Raw genomic sequence first — 19,331 nt, 5'->3', positions numbered from 1 at the left:
TTAGTTAATAAAATAAAAAAGAACAACATCTGGAGATAGATATATATAGACATACAGTAAGTAGTCCCTTTTGAACAGAGATAAACAAGCTCTTTCATTGAAAAGGAGCTCAAGGTCACATAGATAAAACATTCTTACGGTGGGGGTAGATTCTCTATTTAGTTAGAGTGCTTCTCAAACCTTTTTAATTCAAAGGATCTCCATCCCCATAACTCTGAGTGTACAAATGGAACCAAGTGGCCCCTCCAGAGGTACAGACCATTTAAGTGTCCATTTAGTTCCAAAACTAAAATATATCTGGGGAACCACCTGGACGCCCCTGAACCCCACTTTGAGAATCACTAGCCGATGTGTGGAACTGTCAGATTGAGTTCACTAAATTATTCACTAAATCATCGGCCACCTGTTGTCTAACACTGACTCTATCACTGCTCAATGCATGGCTAGAGAGTGACAGCCATCAGACATAAGATAAATTAATCATGTTACGCAAACTCTTAGATTTCAGAAGGACCTTTTGGCTGCCAGACCAACCAGGAACTTGCCGATTTGAGCTGCTAAAATGAATGAATCAACTCTCCTGGATAGTCAGTCACTAGTCAGCGAGGACATTTCCACAGTCATGCTCTCAGTTGACAACAGATTAATTATTCAGAAACTAATTCAATGGTGCGAACAGCACAGCACAAGTCACTATTGTCCATGTCCACATCCAATATGACATTAAAAGCTGGCGATTTCCCCCGTCCTCTGGGACTTATAGTAATGTGTCTTTCAGTCTAGAAATCACAAGCTTGCAAATCAGTATTATGCAACGCGTTAGGAACTCCATTAGTCTGCAATAAGGCTTTTAAAAATAATCGGACTCGGGGCAAAACAGTTTGTCGCTCAAAGCGGATTGGCTGGGAAGAGGCACCACTATAAATTCGTTTTTTTTATCAGGAGACATTAATTATGTGTTCCTGCCTCTCCCCTTTATTAATTCCGGAAAATACTGTAAATCATCCTGGCCATGTGGATTCCGATCACACAGAGGTTGTGACTTGTTGTGAGTCGAGTAGCTGCCTGTAAAACATGGTAAATATCATCAACGTGATACTTGGCATCAAATGGTAAAGGCTTAGGAAAACACCGGGCGCTCGCCTGGGAGTGCTTCCAGGCACCCGAGTTGAACATATTTGAGCTCTTGGCGGGCAGAGAGGAAAGCGCTGCGTGTGCACGTGAGAGTACAAGGTAAGATTAAAAAACTATTTATTTAAAGATATGTAAGCCTCAAACAAAGCCAACTCGGATGTCATGACAAATCATGAAAACAAACACAATTTCTTTGGGCCGAACATATAATTAGAAAGAAGGGAAAAAAAGGGCAGGATACAACATCCGAGTTGGCTTTGTCCCGCGGCGTAAACATCTTTAAATAAATACTTTTTGAAAAGTCTATGAGGGAAAATGAACGGATGCTCTATAACGCTCTATAACAGATGATAATAGTGTAGATTGGAATGTCCTTGGTGTATTCCATGTTAACCCATTCTGGGCGGGAACCCCTTTTGGTGTTTTAAGCATTTATGTTATACTTTAGCTGTTAAAAAATCTACAAGCTCGGGAGACCTGTACAAGCTCATAGCGCAGCACTCGGTGCCACACTATGAGCTTGTACAGGTCTGCTATTTTTGAAAAATCGTGAAAATGTGGCGCAAATCTTTATATATAATTCAGAGCGAACGTCTTTAACTCATATATTTGCTTCTGGGGGGTCTCTGGAACAACACATTTTCAGATGGGGGTCGGCGGCCAAATGCAGATAATTCTGGGGGTCCTTGACAAGAAAAAAGGTTGAGCACCACTGACAGAATCGTAGGTTTTTCAGAAAACTGTCAGGATTTAGAAGGCATTTGCAGAATCGTCCTCAGGTCCTCAGGTAGCAGTCGCAGAGTGAATGTTCACCTTTAATCAGAATTAATTCCGATGACACAGATCTGTTCCCACTCGTCAGGCTCATCTCCATGCCTCCCTCAGCCAGAGGAGCAGCTCAAGGGCCCTTCGTCGAAAAATGTTGGCCGACTACCTTTTTCCACAGACTAAATGGAGACTAAATAAAAAGTAAGCTATGACGACTAAAACTAAGACTAAATATACTGACAATTTCGTCAACAAATAAAAACGAGACTAAAATGTTAGATAGGGACTAGTGGACAAGAGATCCATTTTACAATATTTGTTGCATGCTGAAAATAGCCGTTCTACAGGCTCACAATGCGTCGCAGTGCGACGCGTTGATTGTCAATGAAAGCCAGCGACATGAAGATGCAAAGATGCATTAGACGTCTGTAGCTGCTGCAAAAGCTACAACAGCTACAAATACACGGTGTAGTTTAGCATTTTTGTATCTTTTGCATGTGCCCGTGTGAACACAGCATACGCTTTGTCTGAGTAATGGATTGCATTAACATGGATTTAATTTTTATAGTGCTTTTCTAAGCACTCAAAGCACTTAGTTTACAATTCACCATTTGTCAGCCTTCTGATTGGTCCCTCACTGACGAACCAGCAGGCTCTTTTTCTGCCTTGTTCCGCCTTGAATTTGAAAACATAATTTTTGGAAAAACACTAAAAACAAACATGATATGCCGTCACCATGCTGCACCTGTGATGTTCCTTTTTTACTGACACCAAGTTTAAAATAAGAATTTAATGCACCGAATGTCAATACGAAGCAACTGAAAAACACATCATGTCAATGGTAGTAGATGGAGAGAAAGGATTTTTGTCCAACGACGAAACGACAACCAATGGGTGCGAAGAGGGGCACAACCACGGGCGGGACTTGATAAAGGATGAATTAGTCCATTCGCTCAGCACCCGTTGTACCCGTCTCTACCTGTGTCCCTTTTATGCCCATATAAGGAGCCCGCTTCCAACATTATCAACCCATAATCACCAATATGTTCAGACTTAGTTCCTTCCCGTTCCTATTGGAACATTGGGCGACGAACGAGTCCCCTCCATAATTTTGCTCCGGTCTCTGGCGACCCTTCTTGCTCCGTGCCAGCTCATGGCAGACGGAGTACGTGCCCTGTCATTCTCTGATGATACTGTATGAAGGCTGATGATATGAAGCATTTAGCCAATGTGTGTGTGCTGTTGCCCTGTAGTGCGTGCATGTTACCGGGGCGGACCGGGGGTTTTTCCAAATCACTGAATGCTCCTTTAAACACATAAAGCTGAAACAACAATATGTAACTGTTTTTAGATCGTTTTGAAATTTGTCTTAATTATTTGTAAACCTATGTATACCTTTTGTTTTTCTTTTCCTGATCTTCTGATGTATCGTGATGTCTTTCTATATGATCTTGTATTACTCGACGACACTAAAAATGAGTTTAATTACTGTGTGTAATCTCGAGGAATCAATAAAACTTGAATGAATGAATGAAAATGCGGCAGAGCCATTGCCTTTCTTCTGGACAGTCTCTCCTGTAACTTAAACAACAGGGAGGATTGATGAAATGCCTCCGGAATAGGCTTCATCAATAATAGAACCTTCCAATCCAGAGCACAGTGGGCTTACTGTTTGGAGTTGGACCGGACGTGGCTGGCTGGTGCTGGTGAAATATTATGTAGCTGAATACTGTTTCTTTTGTTTTGCAGTTACTGTAGTTATACACTACTGAACCAAAACGGAATATAGTAGCGTTTGGCATCAGCACACACCAGCTATGACATTCTGGGTTTGACCCTGGTGATGTTCGCGGTAAAAAGAGAGCGCAGATGGTATGACAGAGCCGTCTGCCAGAATCAGAGATAAAACAAAGAGGAAGACGTCGACACGGAGGGCGGCAGAGAGACACTGCAGCTCCCTCAGTGTGAAACAACACAAGCCAGGTGCCAACGATGCTTGGAGCTGCTGTACTTTGTCTTGGAGCATACTTTACATTGCACACGCATACACACAAACGCGCTACACTAAAAGGTTACACAATTTCAGTGGTTAATTTTTTTTACCACAGCTATTTTTCCGGATCTGAGCATTGTGTTCATTGTCACTCTCTCATACTAAATTGTGCATTTACTGAATAGTCCCTATTATAAGACGACCCACATTAAATGTGGGTCGTTTGTGGAAGAAGAACATTGAATGTCAAATAGTCTAGTCCCCGATTATAATATGACCCAGTTTTTTTAGCGTTGCGTTGCGATACTAATATACCACTGCGCTGGGCTGCCTCGGGGCATATGCATATGCAATAGGGGCGGGTGAAGTGTGGCTGTGTTTTAGGATATTTCCATTGGAAAAAAACGTAGTCTTATATTAAGGCCAATCGGGTAAATGGTGAATTTATATAGCGCTTTTATCCAAAGCGCTTTACATAGATTGTGCATCACATTCAACCATTCACACACACGATGGCGGAGGAAACCATGCAAGGCACCAACCTTGCACATCGGAAGCAATTAGTCTTAGTCTTGCTCGAGGACACTTCGACACCAACTCTTGGGGAGCCCACAGGGATCGAACTGGGAACTTTGCGGTTACCATCCGGCTGCTCTACCGGGCCACTCTACCCCTGAGCCACTGCCACCCCAGTTAGTATGTCATTATCATCAACCTGCTAGAGTCCCTGTCGCCCCAGTTAGTATGTCATTATCATCAACCAGCTAGAGTCCCTGTCACCCCGGTTAGTATGTCATTATCATCAACCAGCTAGAGTCCCTGTCACCCCAGTTAGTATGTCATTATCATCAACCTGCTAGAGTCCCTGCCCCAGTTAGTATGTCATTATCATCAACCAGCTAGAGTCCCTGTCACCCCAGTTAGTATGTCATTATCATCAACCAGCTAGAGTCCCTGCTGCCCCAGTTAGTATGTCATTATCATCAACCTGCTAGAGTCCCTGTCACCCCAGTTAGTATGTCATTATCATCAACCTGCTAGAGTCCCTGTCACCCCAGTTAGTATGTCATTATCATCAACCTGCTAGAGTCCCTGTCACCCCAGTTAGTATGTCATTATCATCAACCAGCTAGAGTCCCTGCTGCCCCAGTTAGTATGTCATTATCATCAACCTGCTAGAGTCCCTGTCACCCCAGTTAGTATGTCATTATCATCAACCAGCTAGAGTCCCTGTCACCCCAGTTAGTATGTCATTATCATCAACCAGCTAGAGTCCCTGCTGCCCCAGTTAGTATGTCATTATCATCAACCTGCTAGAGTCCCTGTCACCCCAGTTAGTATGTCATTATCATCAACCTGCTAGAGTCCCTGTCACCCCAGTTAGTATGTCATTATCATCAACCTGCTAGAGTCAACTCAACTCAACCAACACTAACCCCAACATACCATGCATGTCCTCCTTCTCTCCTCTTTCCCCAGACGAGGTTCTACAACTAGTGACATCCTCTAGACCTACCACCTGTCCTCTTGACCCTGTCCCGTCTCCAATCTTCCAGACCATCGCACCTGATCTGCTCCCCTTCATCACCTCCATCATCAACACCTCAGTAACCTCAGGCTGTGTCCCATCTGCCCTCAAGTCAGCCAGAGTAACACCACTCCTCAAGAAACCAACTCTTGACCCCTCAGATGTCAAGAACTACAGACCGGTATCACTCCTTTCATTTATTTCTAAAACCATTGAACGTGTTGTCTCCAACCAGCTCTCTCTCCATCTCTCACAGCACAACCTGCTGGATCCCAACCAGTCCGGATTTAAGAAGGCCCACTCCACAGAAACTGCCCTGCTGGCAGTCACAGAAGCACTACATGCTGCCCAAGCTGCTTCCCACTCTGCAGTACTGATCCTCCTAGACCTATCAGCAGCATTTGACACAGTGAACCACCAGCTGCTCCTAGACACCCTAGCGGATCTAGGCATCGGTGGAACGGCACTAAAGTGGTTCTCTTCCTACCTCACCGACCGGACCTACCAGGTTTCCTGGAAAGGTCTGTTATCATCCCCCCGAACCCTCCAAACTGGGGTCCCACAGGGATCGGTTCTTGGTCCCCTCCTTTTCTCACTGTACACTAAATCCCTTGGCACTATCATCTCTGCTCACAATATATCCTATCACTGCTACGCCGATGACACACAACTGTTTCTATCCTTCCCCCCCTCTGCCACTCAGGTGGAAGAGCGCATCACCGCATGCCTGGCTGACATCTCACAGTGGATGTCCTCCAACCACCTCAAACTGAACCCAGACAAGACTGAGCTTCTCTTCTTCCCAGCTAAGTCCTGCCCTATGCGGGAGCTAACTATCTCCATAGACAACGCCCTGGTAACGTCTGTCCCAACAGCCAGGAATCTTGGTGTTGTCCTGGACAGTCAGCTCTCGTTCAAAACTCACATCACAGCTGTCACTCGATCCTGTAGGTTCACACTCTATAACATACGACGAATTAGACCGTTCCTCACCCAGGAATCAGCCCAGCTCCTAATCCAGACAACAGTCTTGTCAAAACTTGACTATTGTAACTCCCTCCTTACTGGCCTACCAGCATGTGCACTTAAGCCTCTCCAGCTGATCCAAAATGCTGCAGCTCGCTTGGTCTTCAACCAGCCAAAATTCTCACATGTCTCCCCCCTGCTCCGCTCCCTCCACTGGCTCCCGGTCGCTGCCCGCACAGAATACAAAACCCTGATGCTGGCATTCAAAGCAACCAAAGGTATGGCTCCCCCATATCTTGCAAGTATGATCGAACCCTACAAACCCTCCCGCTCACTCAGATCAGCCAACGCAGGGAAGCTGGAAGTACCCTCACTAAAAACGCCGGGACAACGCTCCACACGTCCCAAACTCTTCTCCCTTCTGGCTCCAAAACTGTGGAATGCACTTCCCATTGCAGTCAGAACTGCAGCATCACTCCCAATCTTCCGCCGTAGTCTGAAAACCCACCTTTTCAGACTCCATCATGGCCCATAGCACTTACCCCACCCCCTTAGATAGCAATTCTAGTAGTCATAGCACGTCATAGTACATATGTGTAGCATAGTAGTATAGATGTATAGCTTATATGTATAGTTTCATTATAGATATTCCACTGTTACTTTCTTAGCTACGCATGTTTCATGATAAATGTCTTTATGTGATGTATTCCCATGCTTTTGTTCTTGCTTAATGTAAGTCGCTCTGGATTAAGAGCGTCTGCTAAATGCCTAAATTGTAAATTGTAAATTGTCCCTGTCACCCCAGTTAGTATGTCATTATCATCAACCTGCTAGAGTCCCTGCTGCCCCAGTTAGTATGTCATTATCATCAACCAGTTCTGTGTGATTTGCTGTAGCTGTACAGCTTGGTAGTGATCACTGGGATGGATGGACTCCAGAAAGATTAACACCTACGAAATCACGAATACCTGTTTTACTATAAAAATACTATACCGTTTTTTTGAGCATCCCTCAAAAAAACAGATGGAAGCATGTCTGTTTTCTTAGATTGAAGCATAGATGGAATGGAGAAATGGAGTTTGCGTCAATGTCCACCTTGAATATCAATGAGTGTGTGTGTGTGTGTGTGACTGTGTGTGTGTGTGTGTGTGTGTGTGTGTGTGTGTGTGTGTGTGTGTGTGTGTGTGTACGGCTGTAGCAGGAGCGTGTTGCTCAGACTGGCTATTACATTCACATGACTCCTACCGAGTGATACTGCAGTATATGGTTCTGCTCTGCGACAAACATATGTCAGAGAGAGACAGAGATGAAGAGAATGCAACATATTTATCATTATAATACTACTGTTGTTATCTGTAAACATTATTTTCTTTGGCAATATGAGCACTGTCTTTTCATGCCAATGATATAGCTCTTTAGTTTGACAATTCGAGTGAGAGAGAAAGAGAGAAAGAGAGAGTGAAAGAGAGAAATAAAGGTAATTTATAATAGTTGTGTTTTTGCCAATGTGAGGGAGGGAGATAGGGAGGGCTTGAGAGAGAGAGAGAGAGAGAGAGAGAGAGAGAGAGAGAGAGAGAGAGAGAGAGAGAGAGAGAGAGAGAGAGAGAGAGAGAGAGAGAGAGACGGCAATATGTTGAATTCCAAAGTGGCCAATCGCTTTAATTTACCCAGACACACAACCTTTCGCGTGTATTTCATTGGTTGCACTTACAAATGTATTCAACCCTGAGACATGCATACATAGCAAAGACACAGAGGTTGGACAAATGGATTAATGGCAGATCAATCAATGTTCAGTGAGACTGACAGTTATGACATTACTGAAATCAACCCGGCAGCAGCAGGCGGTTCTGCAGGATCAATGCTAAGCTGGCAAAGATGCTAATGTCCACTTTGGATTAAAACATGCTCGGCCACGTAGTGGGAACCAAATGGACCTTTGTGGGTCTCCGAGGGGGGGCCCATTTGGTTCCATTTGTACACTCTCAGAGTTAAATTACTGTAACTTTGATTTTACAATGTAAATTGGGTCCCATAGATATCCCATTAAATTGAGGTGTGTCCGTAGCCTAATGCATGTCAATCTGGGGGGTCCTTGAATTGAAAATGGATGAAAAATCACTGCTAGAGCCGTAGAAAAATCTTCTCTTATATGGGGGTCCCTGGTATATCCTTTCAAATGGGGGTCATTGACATGAAAAAGTTTGGGAAACCACTGACGTAGGCTGGCACACAGATGCAGACAAACATGAAACTATATATAGTAGTATGGGGCTCGGCCCAATGATGTTTTCCTCAAAAGTGTCTTGACATTTCGTAAGACGGTGTTAAGACGAAGAGGCTGCTATAGCAACGCTGTGGAAGTGCGTCGACTTGTAACGACGCGTCAGTTTAGGGAACAGACCAAAGAGAATGACCTTATGTGGGGGAAACTTTGCCATGGCAACTGAATCTCTGTTAATCTGCCTCTGGAGCACTAAGAGGCTGAAAGTGGACAAATGGATGGGAGAGAGAAAGAGGGTTTATGTATCCAAAATTAAGCCGGCAACTGAGAGTGCGCCATTTCTGCTGTGTTCCAAAACTCCCATTAAGCAAACTATTGAAATTAGAGTGAACAAAATGGAATTGATGACACACTCCTCCTGGGAATCATGCCTGTATGTACAGTAGATAATTAAAAGTAATCCATTCCCGCCCAGAATGGATTAAAGCAACATTATGAAATCAAGAAACAACTGTCAAACATTTAAGCAGCAGACATGGCACTGCCAAAAGTGAACGCTAAGAATTAACAACACTAAGTAGTGGGAAAATAGTTATAAATAGTGGAAAAAAGAGCCAATCTAAAGCTTTGTTGATCTGCTATCTTCACTATTTTTTCGAAAGAAATGTGCACACCTTGGCCTAATGGGCTGACGACATACGCAAAATAGGGATGGCAGGTGGTGAAAAAACACTCCCCCGAGTCAATCATATTCAGCCGCTACTAAAATGATTCTCCATCATTATTGTCACAGCACAGTGTAAAGTGGAGTCATTCTGCACATGGCATGATTATCCATTCATTCCATTGTAATTACCAACTAGCCATGCAGAGCACAGCAGGTTGTCTGCACTGAATGCTTCTCTGCTAGCTGCCCCCATACCATAGCAACAACACCACCACCCAGCAATCATCACACACCATGTCGCACGGCAGCACACGAACCTCCGCCGCCAAACAATTCACCTTAATATGGGGTAATATTCCAAAAAGCAGGATGTGCGTGTGTGAGGAAGGATGGAGGCATTAAAGACCCTCCAGGCAGACTGCAATGCGTAGGTGAGCTCTATAAATAGTGCCACGGACCCTGGTTAATCTGCAGTGGCCCTTCACTGAACTCATCCTGTCCTGGGTAACATTGGGAAATGTAGGCTTGACTCCAGACAATGCATCAGGTATAAGCCTGTATGTACTCTGGCATTTCAGAGGTGCAGCTGTACATCATATTCATAAGAATTTTGCAGTGATGTAAATATATAGGTTTTCAATGAGTCCCTGGGATGCAGGGATGGTCTCTTAGATGAGTCCCAGGGACATTTTATCAGTCCCACTTCAACAAGTCATATTTTGCAGCCTTTCTTTCTTTTTATTTTCGTAACAGTATGGGTGTCAAGTCACAGGTTCATAGAAACAATACAAATATCAGATTTTAGTATCAGTGACTGAGATAAACAAACGTACTGTATGAATCACAGAGATAGTGGGAAGACATAATGAAAAGACTGTTATTGTGCAAAACATGCCCCTTCAAGACAAAATAAAAACATTTTCTCCCCTTCAAGTCCCAATTTAGTAAAGCCAATTCCCAATTCCCCAGCCTCTCCACAAGTAATCTCTGCTAATCCCCACAATCAGTCATTGGGAGGGTGAAGAAAGCCTCAGGTCTCCTCACAAATTGCAGCCTTTAACTCCCGTTTCATTTTATATGGTTATAATGTGGTTATTATATGCAGTATGCATATAATAATGCAGTAATACAAAATATATCAAATGAACACTTAGTTGAGACTCCCGACTTCCTATGAGTGTTAGTCACCAGCCTTCTGAGGGTTTTTCTGGCTTTTATTCTTGCCATGTTTATGCTTAACCTTTCAGACAGGTCCTTTAAGGCAGTGGTTTTCAACCAGTGGTCCGGGGACCACCAGTGGTCCTCGAGGGGGTTCCAGGTGGTCCCCATGCAGCTAAATGATGGAGAGTTGGTAACCAAGAGTTAAATTACTGTTAAACATACTACTTAATTTACTTAAGTACTTAATTTAATTATTTTGATCAACGTTTGCATGTTATCTCTCCTAAATACAGCATGGAATGGTGGACAAAAACAAAAAAATATCTTTAGTTTTGGGTCTGAGAGACTAAACCTCATCAAATGGTGGTTCCGTGGCTAAAATATATATAATAGAATATAATAGAATAGAATAGATAGTTGGCCCTGGTATCAAATGGTTGAAAACCACTGCTTTAGGGAGACATTAGGGTAGGGTATGGTAGCCTGGTGGGGTCAGGTGGCAAGCAGTGGCGCCTGCTGTAACCTGTCGAGCTTGGGCGGCCAATCGCGGTCCTTGATTCACAGAGATTACAAAGAGATCGCGAACAGTGAAATCTTTCCCCCCCCAACTCCCCAACACCCCAGGTGCCTGCCACAGTGACATGAGGAGCCCCTCTACCTCCCCAATACACAGACAGAGAATTTACAGAAGAACCATCAGGATTGATTTATATTCGTGAGACTCACACTTTGTCGTTTTTTTGTTGTTGTTAATCTACGGCATGATCTAGTTCTGCTCAATTGCGTGATTCATATACTGTACGTTCGTCAATTTGTAAATCAGTCGGCTGTTCAGACTTCACTGCAAGGACAAAATATCCATATTACAATATTTCCTCATTTGATTAGCTTACTGTCCTTGTTGTTGTCATACAGTGTCCTGATCCTGTTGACGGACTGCTGTTATGTCATTGCATCTTAGTTTGATGAAGACAGTGGTTACATCCACCCCTGCAATTTGCAAATTAATAAGATATGCAGACCTCAAGTGCTCCAGGATTCTATTTGTGTAGTCTATTTGAGTACGGCATGGAAGTACATGCTGTTTGTTGACATGATTCTAAGGATGCATGGCTAATTTGTAATTTGCATAATATATGATGATTGGCATTATTTATTTCATCCCATAACTTGCCAGAAGCACGGACATTTGGGGTGTTTTATATCAAGGGGTTTTAATATATAAATATGTATAAAATGTATAAAACATGTAGGCTAAGGCTACTACTACAATATAAAAGTTATATAGTAGCCTAAATGTTTTAAATATTTTATACATGCAAAAAGTGATGTTACCACACTGTTTCATTTTCTTTTTATTTGTAATAAAATGTAATTTAAATAACATGGCGTGTTCTTCATTTTTCAGTATAGACTATATTATTCATTCATATAGTTTATTGTATTTTATGATGAGAGTGAAAGAGATAGGTAAGAAAGAAAGAAAGAAAGAAAAGTGAACAAGCGAGCGTACGTACTGTAAGGTGGCATCTATAAACAGGCTGGTGCCTCAGTGCCTACAGTAAGTGCATGTCTCTCACACCTCCACACATCATTCACCCATTTCACAAATGTCCATTAAATTGAGTTCATATTAAAAGTGTTTCAGGATTTAGATGCATTTCTGGGATTGAGGATTATCGGTTTCGTTTATTGGCGGCGTGTCTGAAAAGTTGGAACAGAGGCCTTGATCATTTGTGAAACCGTCTGTATGTCAGCTGAAAGGCTAAAAGACATTAAACAAAGAAAAAAACCCATTCACGTGGTTTTCAACCCATTTCACATCAAGGCCCATCATCTATTCAGCATGTGAGGACCATGCACGGACCACCATTTGATGACATTTAGCCTCTCAGACCAAAAACTAAGCATATTTTGTTGTCGTTGGATGAGATTTTGTCCACACATTTCCATGCTGTATTGATGTCGGTACTATTTTTTTTTTAAAGTTATGGAGAGATAACAGGCAAACGTTGATGAAAATAAATTATTAATTAATACAAAATGATTAATATGAGAATGATTTTCTAATTGTGTAGACTTCTTGTACATAAAGTAATGCAGATGTTTAACAATAATGTAACTCTTGAGGGTAAAATGAAACCAAATGAACCCGCAAGGGTCCATTTGGTTTCATTTTACACTCTCCAGAGTTAAAGATCTATGGTGGGTTAAAATCATCATTTAGCTGGGGACCACCTGGAACCCCCTCAAGGACCACTGGTAATGCAGGGGGAGCAGAGGAGCTGAGAGGCACCAACAACTGAATAATAACACATTCATTAAGTTTTATGATCATTTCCTGATTCATTCACTATTTGTGTTTTGTTAGGTAAAAACACTTATATCAAATGGCAACAAATGAAATACAATAAGGGTTCAACATCTCAGAAACAATTTGGCAACAGAGCCAGCTTTGATTACCTTAGCTGGAAGCATTCATTGATTCTGTTTTAAGTAATTGTTTTTGCATAGATCCAGTGAGAATATATAACTCCTGTACTGTATGTTCTCTCTCTCTCTGTCTCTCTCTCGACACCACAGAAGTGAGAGACGAACAAGAACCATGTGGTTGGGAGTGATGCTGAGAAATGGAGGTCTAATGCTGGGTTCACACTGGAGGCTGATAGTGGCGTACGCACCAGCACCCACATTAAAACCCATTCTGGACGGGGTTTTAAGCATCATGTTATACTTTAGCTATTGAAAATATGGCGCAAATCTTTGAATATATATTATTTCAGAGCGAACGTTTTTTAACTCAAATCTTTGCTTCTGGGGAGGTCCCTGGAACAACAAATTGTCAGATGGGGGTCGTCGGCCAAATACAGATAATTCTGGGGGTCCTTGACAAGGACGAGCAAAAGGTTGAGCACCACTGACAGAGAAACATAGGTTTTTCAGAAAACATTCTTCCCATGTGCTTCCAGCGTGAATTCTGTGCAAGCCTGACAAAGTCAAGGTGTCTATAGATTTCTATGAAGCTTTACCTCCAAGCAACCTCGAACCAGATGAGAGTGAAAGTAACATGACTTCAAACACTATAAAAGCAGTCCAGATAATGTTTCTCCAAAGCACAACTTCACAGCTTCAAAAGGCATAACGACAACTACTGTCACCGACCGACCCAAACATGTGAGTTTCTACTTTTCACATAAACAAGCGTATACAGTAGCTTTGGCTACGAAACATGAAGGCTATAGAGTCCACCAGGTAAAACTAAGGGTCGGGATCTAACTCTACTCTGTTGGACAGAGAGCCACAGAACACGGTCTTCACACAGGATCTAATAGGGATCTAACTCTACTCTGTTGGACAGAGAGGAACACGGTCTTCAGACAGGATCTAATGTGGGTCTAACTCTACTCTGTCGGACAGAGAGCCGTGGAAACACGGTCTTCACACAGAACAGTAAATCTATCGAAACCCACCTGGCAGCGAGATGGGCGACAGCTCGTTATAGCCCCCGAACGAGGCGTTACGGATGAGCTTGCGTCCGCCAGGATGCTGCGGTCGCACCACGGACGAGGTCCCAGTGCCGCATGTGGAGAAGCGCCGCCGACAGAGGAGACCCTCCTCCTTCATCATGGGGCTGGCGGCCCTGGTGAGGGGCTGCGGCGTGAGCAGAGCCCTGGTGAGGGGCTGCGGCGTGAGGAGAGCCCTGGTGAGGGGCTGCGGCGTGAGGAGACCCCTGGTAAGAGGCTGCGGCGTGAGCAGAGCCCTGGTGAGGGGCTGCACCGGGAGAGCCCGGGTGAGGGGCCGCGCCGATAGGAGATCCCTGGTGAGGGGCTGCGGTGTGAGCAGAGCCCTGGTGAGGGGCTGCGGCGTGAGGATAGCCCTGGTGAGGGGCTGTGGCGTGAGGAGAGCCCTGCAGGTGAGGGGCTGCGGCCGCGCCGTGTGCGTGGAGCGCCGGGGGAGCGGAGCGGAGGAGCAGGGGTCGCAGCGGGCCGAGACGCCGGGAGTCGCGGAGCGCTCCAATCTGTCCACCACCAACCCCCAAGTAGCAGCCGCAGCAAGCAATCCGAGCACACAGCAAAACCGCCACGCATACACACATACATACACACATACACACACACAGCAGAGCAGAGCAGCTCAGACTCCAGGCAGTGAACCAGCACGACACACTTCTTCCCTTACACTGTTCTCTCTCCCTCCCTCTCTCTCTCTCTCCCTGCCTGTGTGTGTGTGTATGTGTCTGGGTGAGATGGAACCGCCTGCAACTATTAACTGACAAATCAGCTGAGCCCCACCCACTCCCTGTCTCTCTCCACCACTACACCAGCTCTTTTGTATATACCTTTTCATGTCTGTGTGTCTTGCATGTTTGTCGCAATCCTCTCTCTTTCCCTTGCAATCACTCGGTTATTCTCTTATCTCATAAGTTACTCTTTCAAGTTAACGTCCTATCTCACCCTCCGAAGACTGCTGCTGGCAAAAAGTAACTGTGATGCAGATTAATTTCTGTAGGGAGAACACTCATCACGGCCTCACGCATACAACACACACACACACACACACACACACACACACACACACAGACAACCAATGAGGATAGAATGAAATCTCACCAATACTCTGATTCCTTATAGACCAGCACGCTGCCTAGTCAACAGGTCACACAGTTGTGTTGACCAGAGCATTATTTATTTCTAATTTACAACATTTGCATGCAAGTTTCCCAAATGTATTCCAATTATTCATTATGATACTTTGTGCTCGGGGCATTGATTTGCTCGGTTTTGCTGAAGACATTAAAATATAACCTAAAACCTGAACCTCTTCCAGCACCGTGGAGACTGGGGTATGGGTTTGATTGTCTCGTCTTAGCCACTCACTCCAATCAGCACAATTGGCCAACGTGATTGCAGGCGTGAAGCCGGCAGGGGAAAAGGTGTTCTCCATCACTCCATCACTAGTGACACCTACATGTTGCTGTGTTTCTCCATACGCATTGCAGTATGTCCTCTCAGCAAAAAATGAATACAATAATAAGCTTCTGGTGAGTCCGTGTATATTGGTTGTCCACCCTCCCAGTAGGGGCCAGAAGGGACAGGCGCATTCGGCAAATTGTAAACAACTAGATTGCGAAGAAAATGAAAACGAAAAAGCTTAAAGAGTTCATATCTTCAACAGCTCCACCAGAGAGCTCCAGACTATATATATATATATATATACTCCAGATATAATCATGATGATGATAATGATGCATTCATGGAATCTATATAGAATTGTATTTAGTGACAAACAAACAGTGCAGTTTGACAGGAGATTGCTATATTGGAAAACGTACATATTATTGTAAAGTGTTTCCAGAATGATAGTGTGGGGTCATCTTTACTGCTGAGGGCCAGGATGAAGGGCAGAGTGAGTGACAATACATTGCCCGTATATATATACTGTACCACCACTCCAGGTGACAGGAGAGTCTATTCACAGGGGGGGCTCAATGGCTATCTGTGTGTAAATGAATACAGGCCTGACTTTGGCACTTATCTCTGAAACCCAATCTCCCGGGTAGACTGCTATTGTTGATCTGACCACATAGTGTCTGCTGGCATCCTGTTTTTTCTTTCAGCTGGCCTGCCTTGTTTATGCTTCCACGTTGGCTGACCAGACGCTGCAATATTTACGCTGTTTTGGTTTGTCACCACTCACCAGAGGTGACTATAGGGTGTCATGTAGTCCATTAAGGTGGGCCATCAATCGTCCATGCCAAGGCTTCGTCCCAGGCCTTTTGGATGGCGGTAAACAGTAATGACCTCGACAGCGAGTTAAGAACACTCTGGCGTCGACAGCGGTTGTGTGGAAAACGAAACATGCAATCTCCCTGAGCAAACTGATTAATGTTCTGTGGCGCCAGCCACAGTCAGACAGGTTTTAAATTATCACAGGGGAAATAGGATGTGTCATAATGCATAATTCACACACTGTGGGCAGAATTAACCTACTTGTCGCCGTGCACAAGGAAAGTTCTGCACTGACAGCAAGATACACATCTACATTTTGAAAATCCAATTCCTAGGTTTTATTAAGGCAATAATACTACTCTGAAAACACAATGAGCATCTGTGTACATGCACTGAAACACCATCATGTAAGGTAAACCTGCGTTGTGGCTAATTAGAGAAGCCCAACCAAAGAGTGTTTGTCGACAAACAGTGCCATTTCTCGACTAACCTAACCTCACTGTTGCTGCATTGAAAGGTCAAATATATAACACAACTCAAGCACTGAATGTACACACAGTGTTGTGGAATGTTGCCGTACTCAGGAAAAAAATCCGTTGTCGATGACCTTCGTTGCCAACGTTTTTAACCAGCTTAGTGCGACTGTTAATTAACCTTTGAGCTAATATAGCAGGCAGGATATGCCACCAATACATACTGTACACTACATGGTGTTAATGTTATTCCCCTTCTTATTAAGCAGCCCTAGAATGCTAACCTTTTCCATGGCCTCAGTGGCAAATTACAGTTGACCTCCTTGAGAACCTGTCCCTTTAAAATGCAAATGAAGCAAAAAGTATGCTTGAGAAAGTGCCTGCATTATTCATATTTTGTTAGCCAGGCAACAAGGATATACTGTATTATGCATTATTATCCATTATCTTGGTTCCTAAAGCCCTTCCTATCTGGTGCAGCAGGTTTACAAATTGAAATGCTTTGAAGACCAGCTTTGTACAAAGCATTTACCGGACAGACGTCAGTCATTTGTGCATCCTATCCTGTGTGCAACACTAGTTGTATCTCATGTACATGTGTCAATTTGTGGCTTGTGTACATCAGGTCAGGTAAGCGGGTCTCAGGTCCAGACTGGGTCAAAGTGCCAGTGTACTGCCCAAATGGGTAAGCTCCAGACTGGGTCAAAGTGCCAGTGTACTGCCCAAATGGGTAAGCTCCAGACTGGGTCAAAGTGCCAGTGTACTGCCCAAATGTGTAAGCTCCAGACTGGGTCAAAGTGCCAGTGTACTGCCCAAATGGGTAAGCTCCAGACTGGGTGCCAGTGTGCTGCATACAGCAGCGGAATGGCATGCTTGATGACACCTTGTGGTATGTTCTTCAATTGCTGAAAAAGGAGAACCAAGTCATGTATTCTCATTTATCTGAGATAATGGAAAAACAAGATCATATTGAGAGTGACCGAAGGGACATGATTCTTAAATTACAATCCAAAGAGGGAACAAGATATAAGACATACCAAGCCATCAACCCAGATCTATTTATTCACCCACTCTATACCAGCACCAGCAGTACACCTTACGTTGAGGACTATTTGAGGATAACCTTTACACGGTTTCGGTTGTCCGCACGTAGACTGCGTGTGGAAATGTGAAGATGGAGCCGCATACCACCTGAACAGCGGTTTTGCCAATGTGAGACTGGTATACAAAACGAACAGCACATACTCGTGTGTCCCCTCACACAAGATATCAGAGTGAAATATGGACATGGTATTGATTTGAGCTGACTTTTTGTGGGCACTAAGAGAGACTTTGCATATGCTACATGCCTGCCTGTCACTTGTGGAGCAATAGAAAGCTCCTGTTGTAAAGGGATTCTGTATTGTGTATTGTATATTTTAATGTATTGTACATTTTAAAGTTTTTGATTTCATGGGTTTTTTATTATTGTTTGGACCCAATGTTTTATACATTTGTGTCAATAAAGTAACTAACTAACTAACTAACTAACTAACTAACTAACTACTGTCCAAATGGGTAAGCTCCAGACTGGGTCAAAGTGCCAGTGTGCTGCCCAAATGGGTAAGCTCCAGACTGGGTCAAAGTGCCAGTGTACTGCCCAAATGGGTAAGCTCCAGACTGGGTCAAAGTGCCAGTGTACTGCCCAAATGGGTAAGCTCCAGACTGGGTCAAACCCAGGTAGTCACTCACAGGCATGGATCATTAAGAGATCATTAGGGGAGCCAGGTTTCCACAATTTAATGTAATGCCGTCTCAATGAAGGCTCTGATACACCAAGGTGACTTGTTAGGACTACAGTAAGTAACTGCCACTACTGATCATGTTGCTTTGCCTCAGGTGACGTCTCAGGTTTCAAGTTGCTCTTGAACTATCCACAATCAGCGTGTGAATAACATTATCGTAACAACTCAAACTAAAACAGACGTAGGTACTGTACTGTACTCTACTATATTACTGAATTGCAGATTGGCTCAAACTCTGTAACTTTCCTAGTCTGGCTCCAGCCTTACTTGACGGAACCCGAGGCCTCCAAAACATTCTGCTCTCTTGTCTTCCATCCACTCCCGTCTTCCCTCCATAATGATTCCACCCTCCTCTCTCTCCACCATTGCGTCTGTCTTTGACCTTCACAGCCCTCCCTCCTCCAAGCTGGCATACATGTGTCCTCCAGCTCCTTGATTAACTGAGCTGAGAAAACAAGTCTGAGAGCAGCTGAGAGGAAGTGGCACCACGCCCACTCCTCTTGGCCTCCACCCCTCTCATTATCCACCGCCAACTAAGATTTTGTCCTCTTTCGTCTAACCCAAGGAAGTTCTTCGCCTCCTACTGTACTTTGATAACAAGGTTGATGATATCCGACATTCAATCACCATTCCTTCCTCGATCTACTCCCCACATTTTCACATTTCAGTCTGTCCAGCTCTGTGTTCCCTTCAATGTCTTACAGTTGATGCCAATTCAAAACACTGGTGATAACCTACAATAAAGGATAAGGCACAAGCGCGCCCCCTACCTTCAACTTCAGGAGGCCATGATCCATCTCTAGTACACCCCTTCCTGCACACACATATGTGGTTTGCTTGACCACAAATGCTGAGAACACTATTTGGCATGTTAATTGGAGATGCTCAGTCTGATGTGTACCTG

At 44.0% G+C, this 19,331-nt stretch overlaps 1 protein-coding gene across 4 annotated transcripts in view; it reads right to left on the bottom strand.

Annotated features, from left to right (window-relative positions):
- Positions 1 to 19,331, bottom strand: part of osbpl8 (oxysterol binding protein-like 8) — a gene marked incomplete at its 5' end in the record, with an annotated part of 107,705 nt that overhangs the window by 29,671 nt on the left and 58,703 nt on the right. The window contains one exon of one of the 4 annotated variants that reach the window (XM_080757208.1): positions 13,912 to 14,068. The exons of the other annotated variants lie outside the window; for them this stretch is intronic. Within the exon in view, the coding sequence (XP_080613334.1) occupies positions 13,912 to 14,068 (157 nt within the window). Of the gene's footprint in view, positions 1 to 13,911; positions 14,069 to 19,331 lie in introns of those variants that run through there. 4 annotated transcript variants of the gene reach the window in all.

This window comes from Protomyctophum bolini (assembly GCF_963924005.1).
Source record: "Protomyctophum bolini genome assembly, chromosome: 23".
Taxonomy (NCBI): Eukaryota; Metazoa; Chordata; class Actinopteri; order Myctophiformes; family Myctophidae; genus Protomyctophum; species Protomyctophum bolini.
This window is presented reverse-complemented; position numbering and strand designations above follow the sequence as displayed.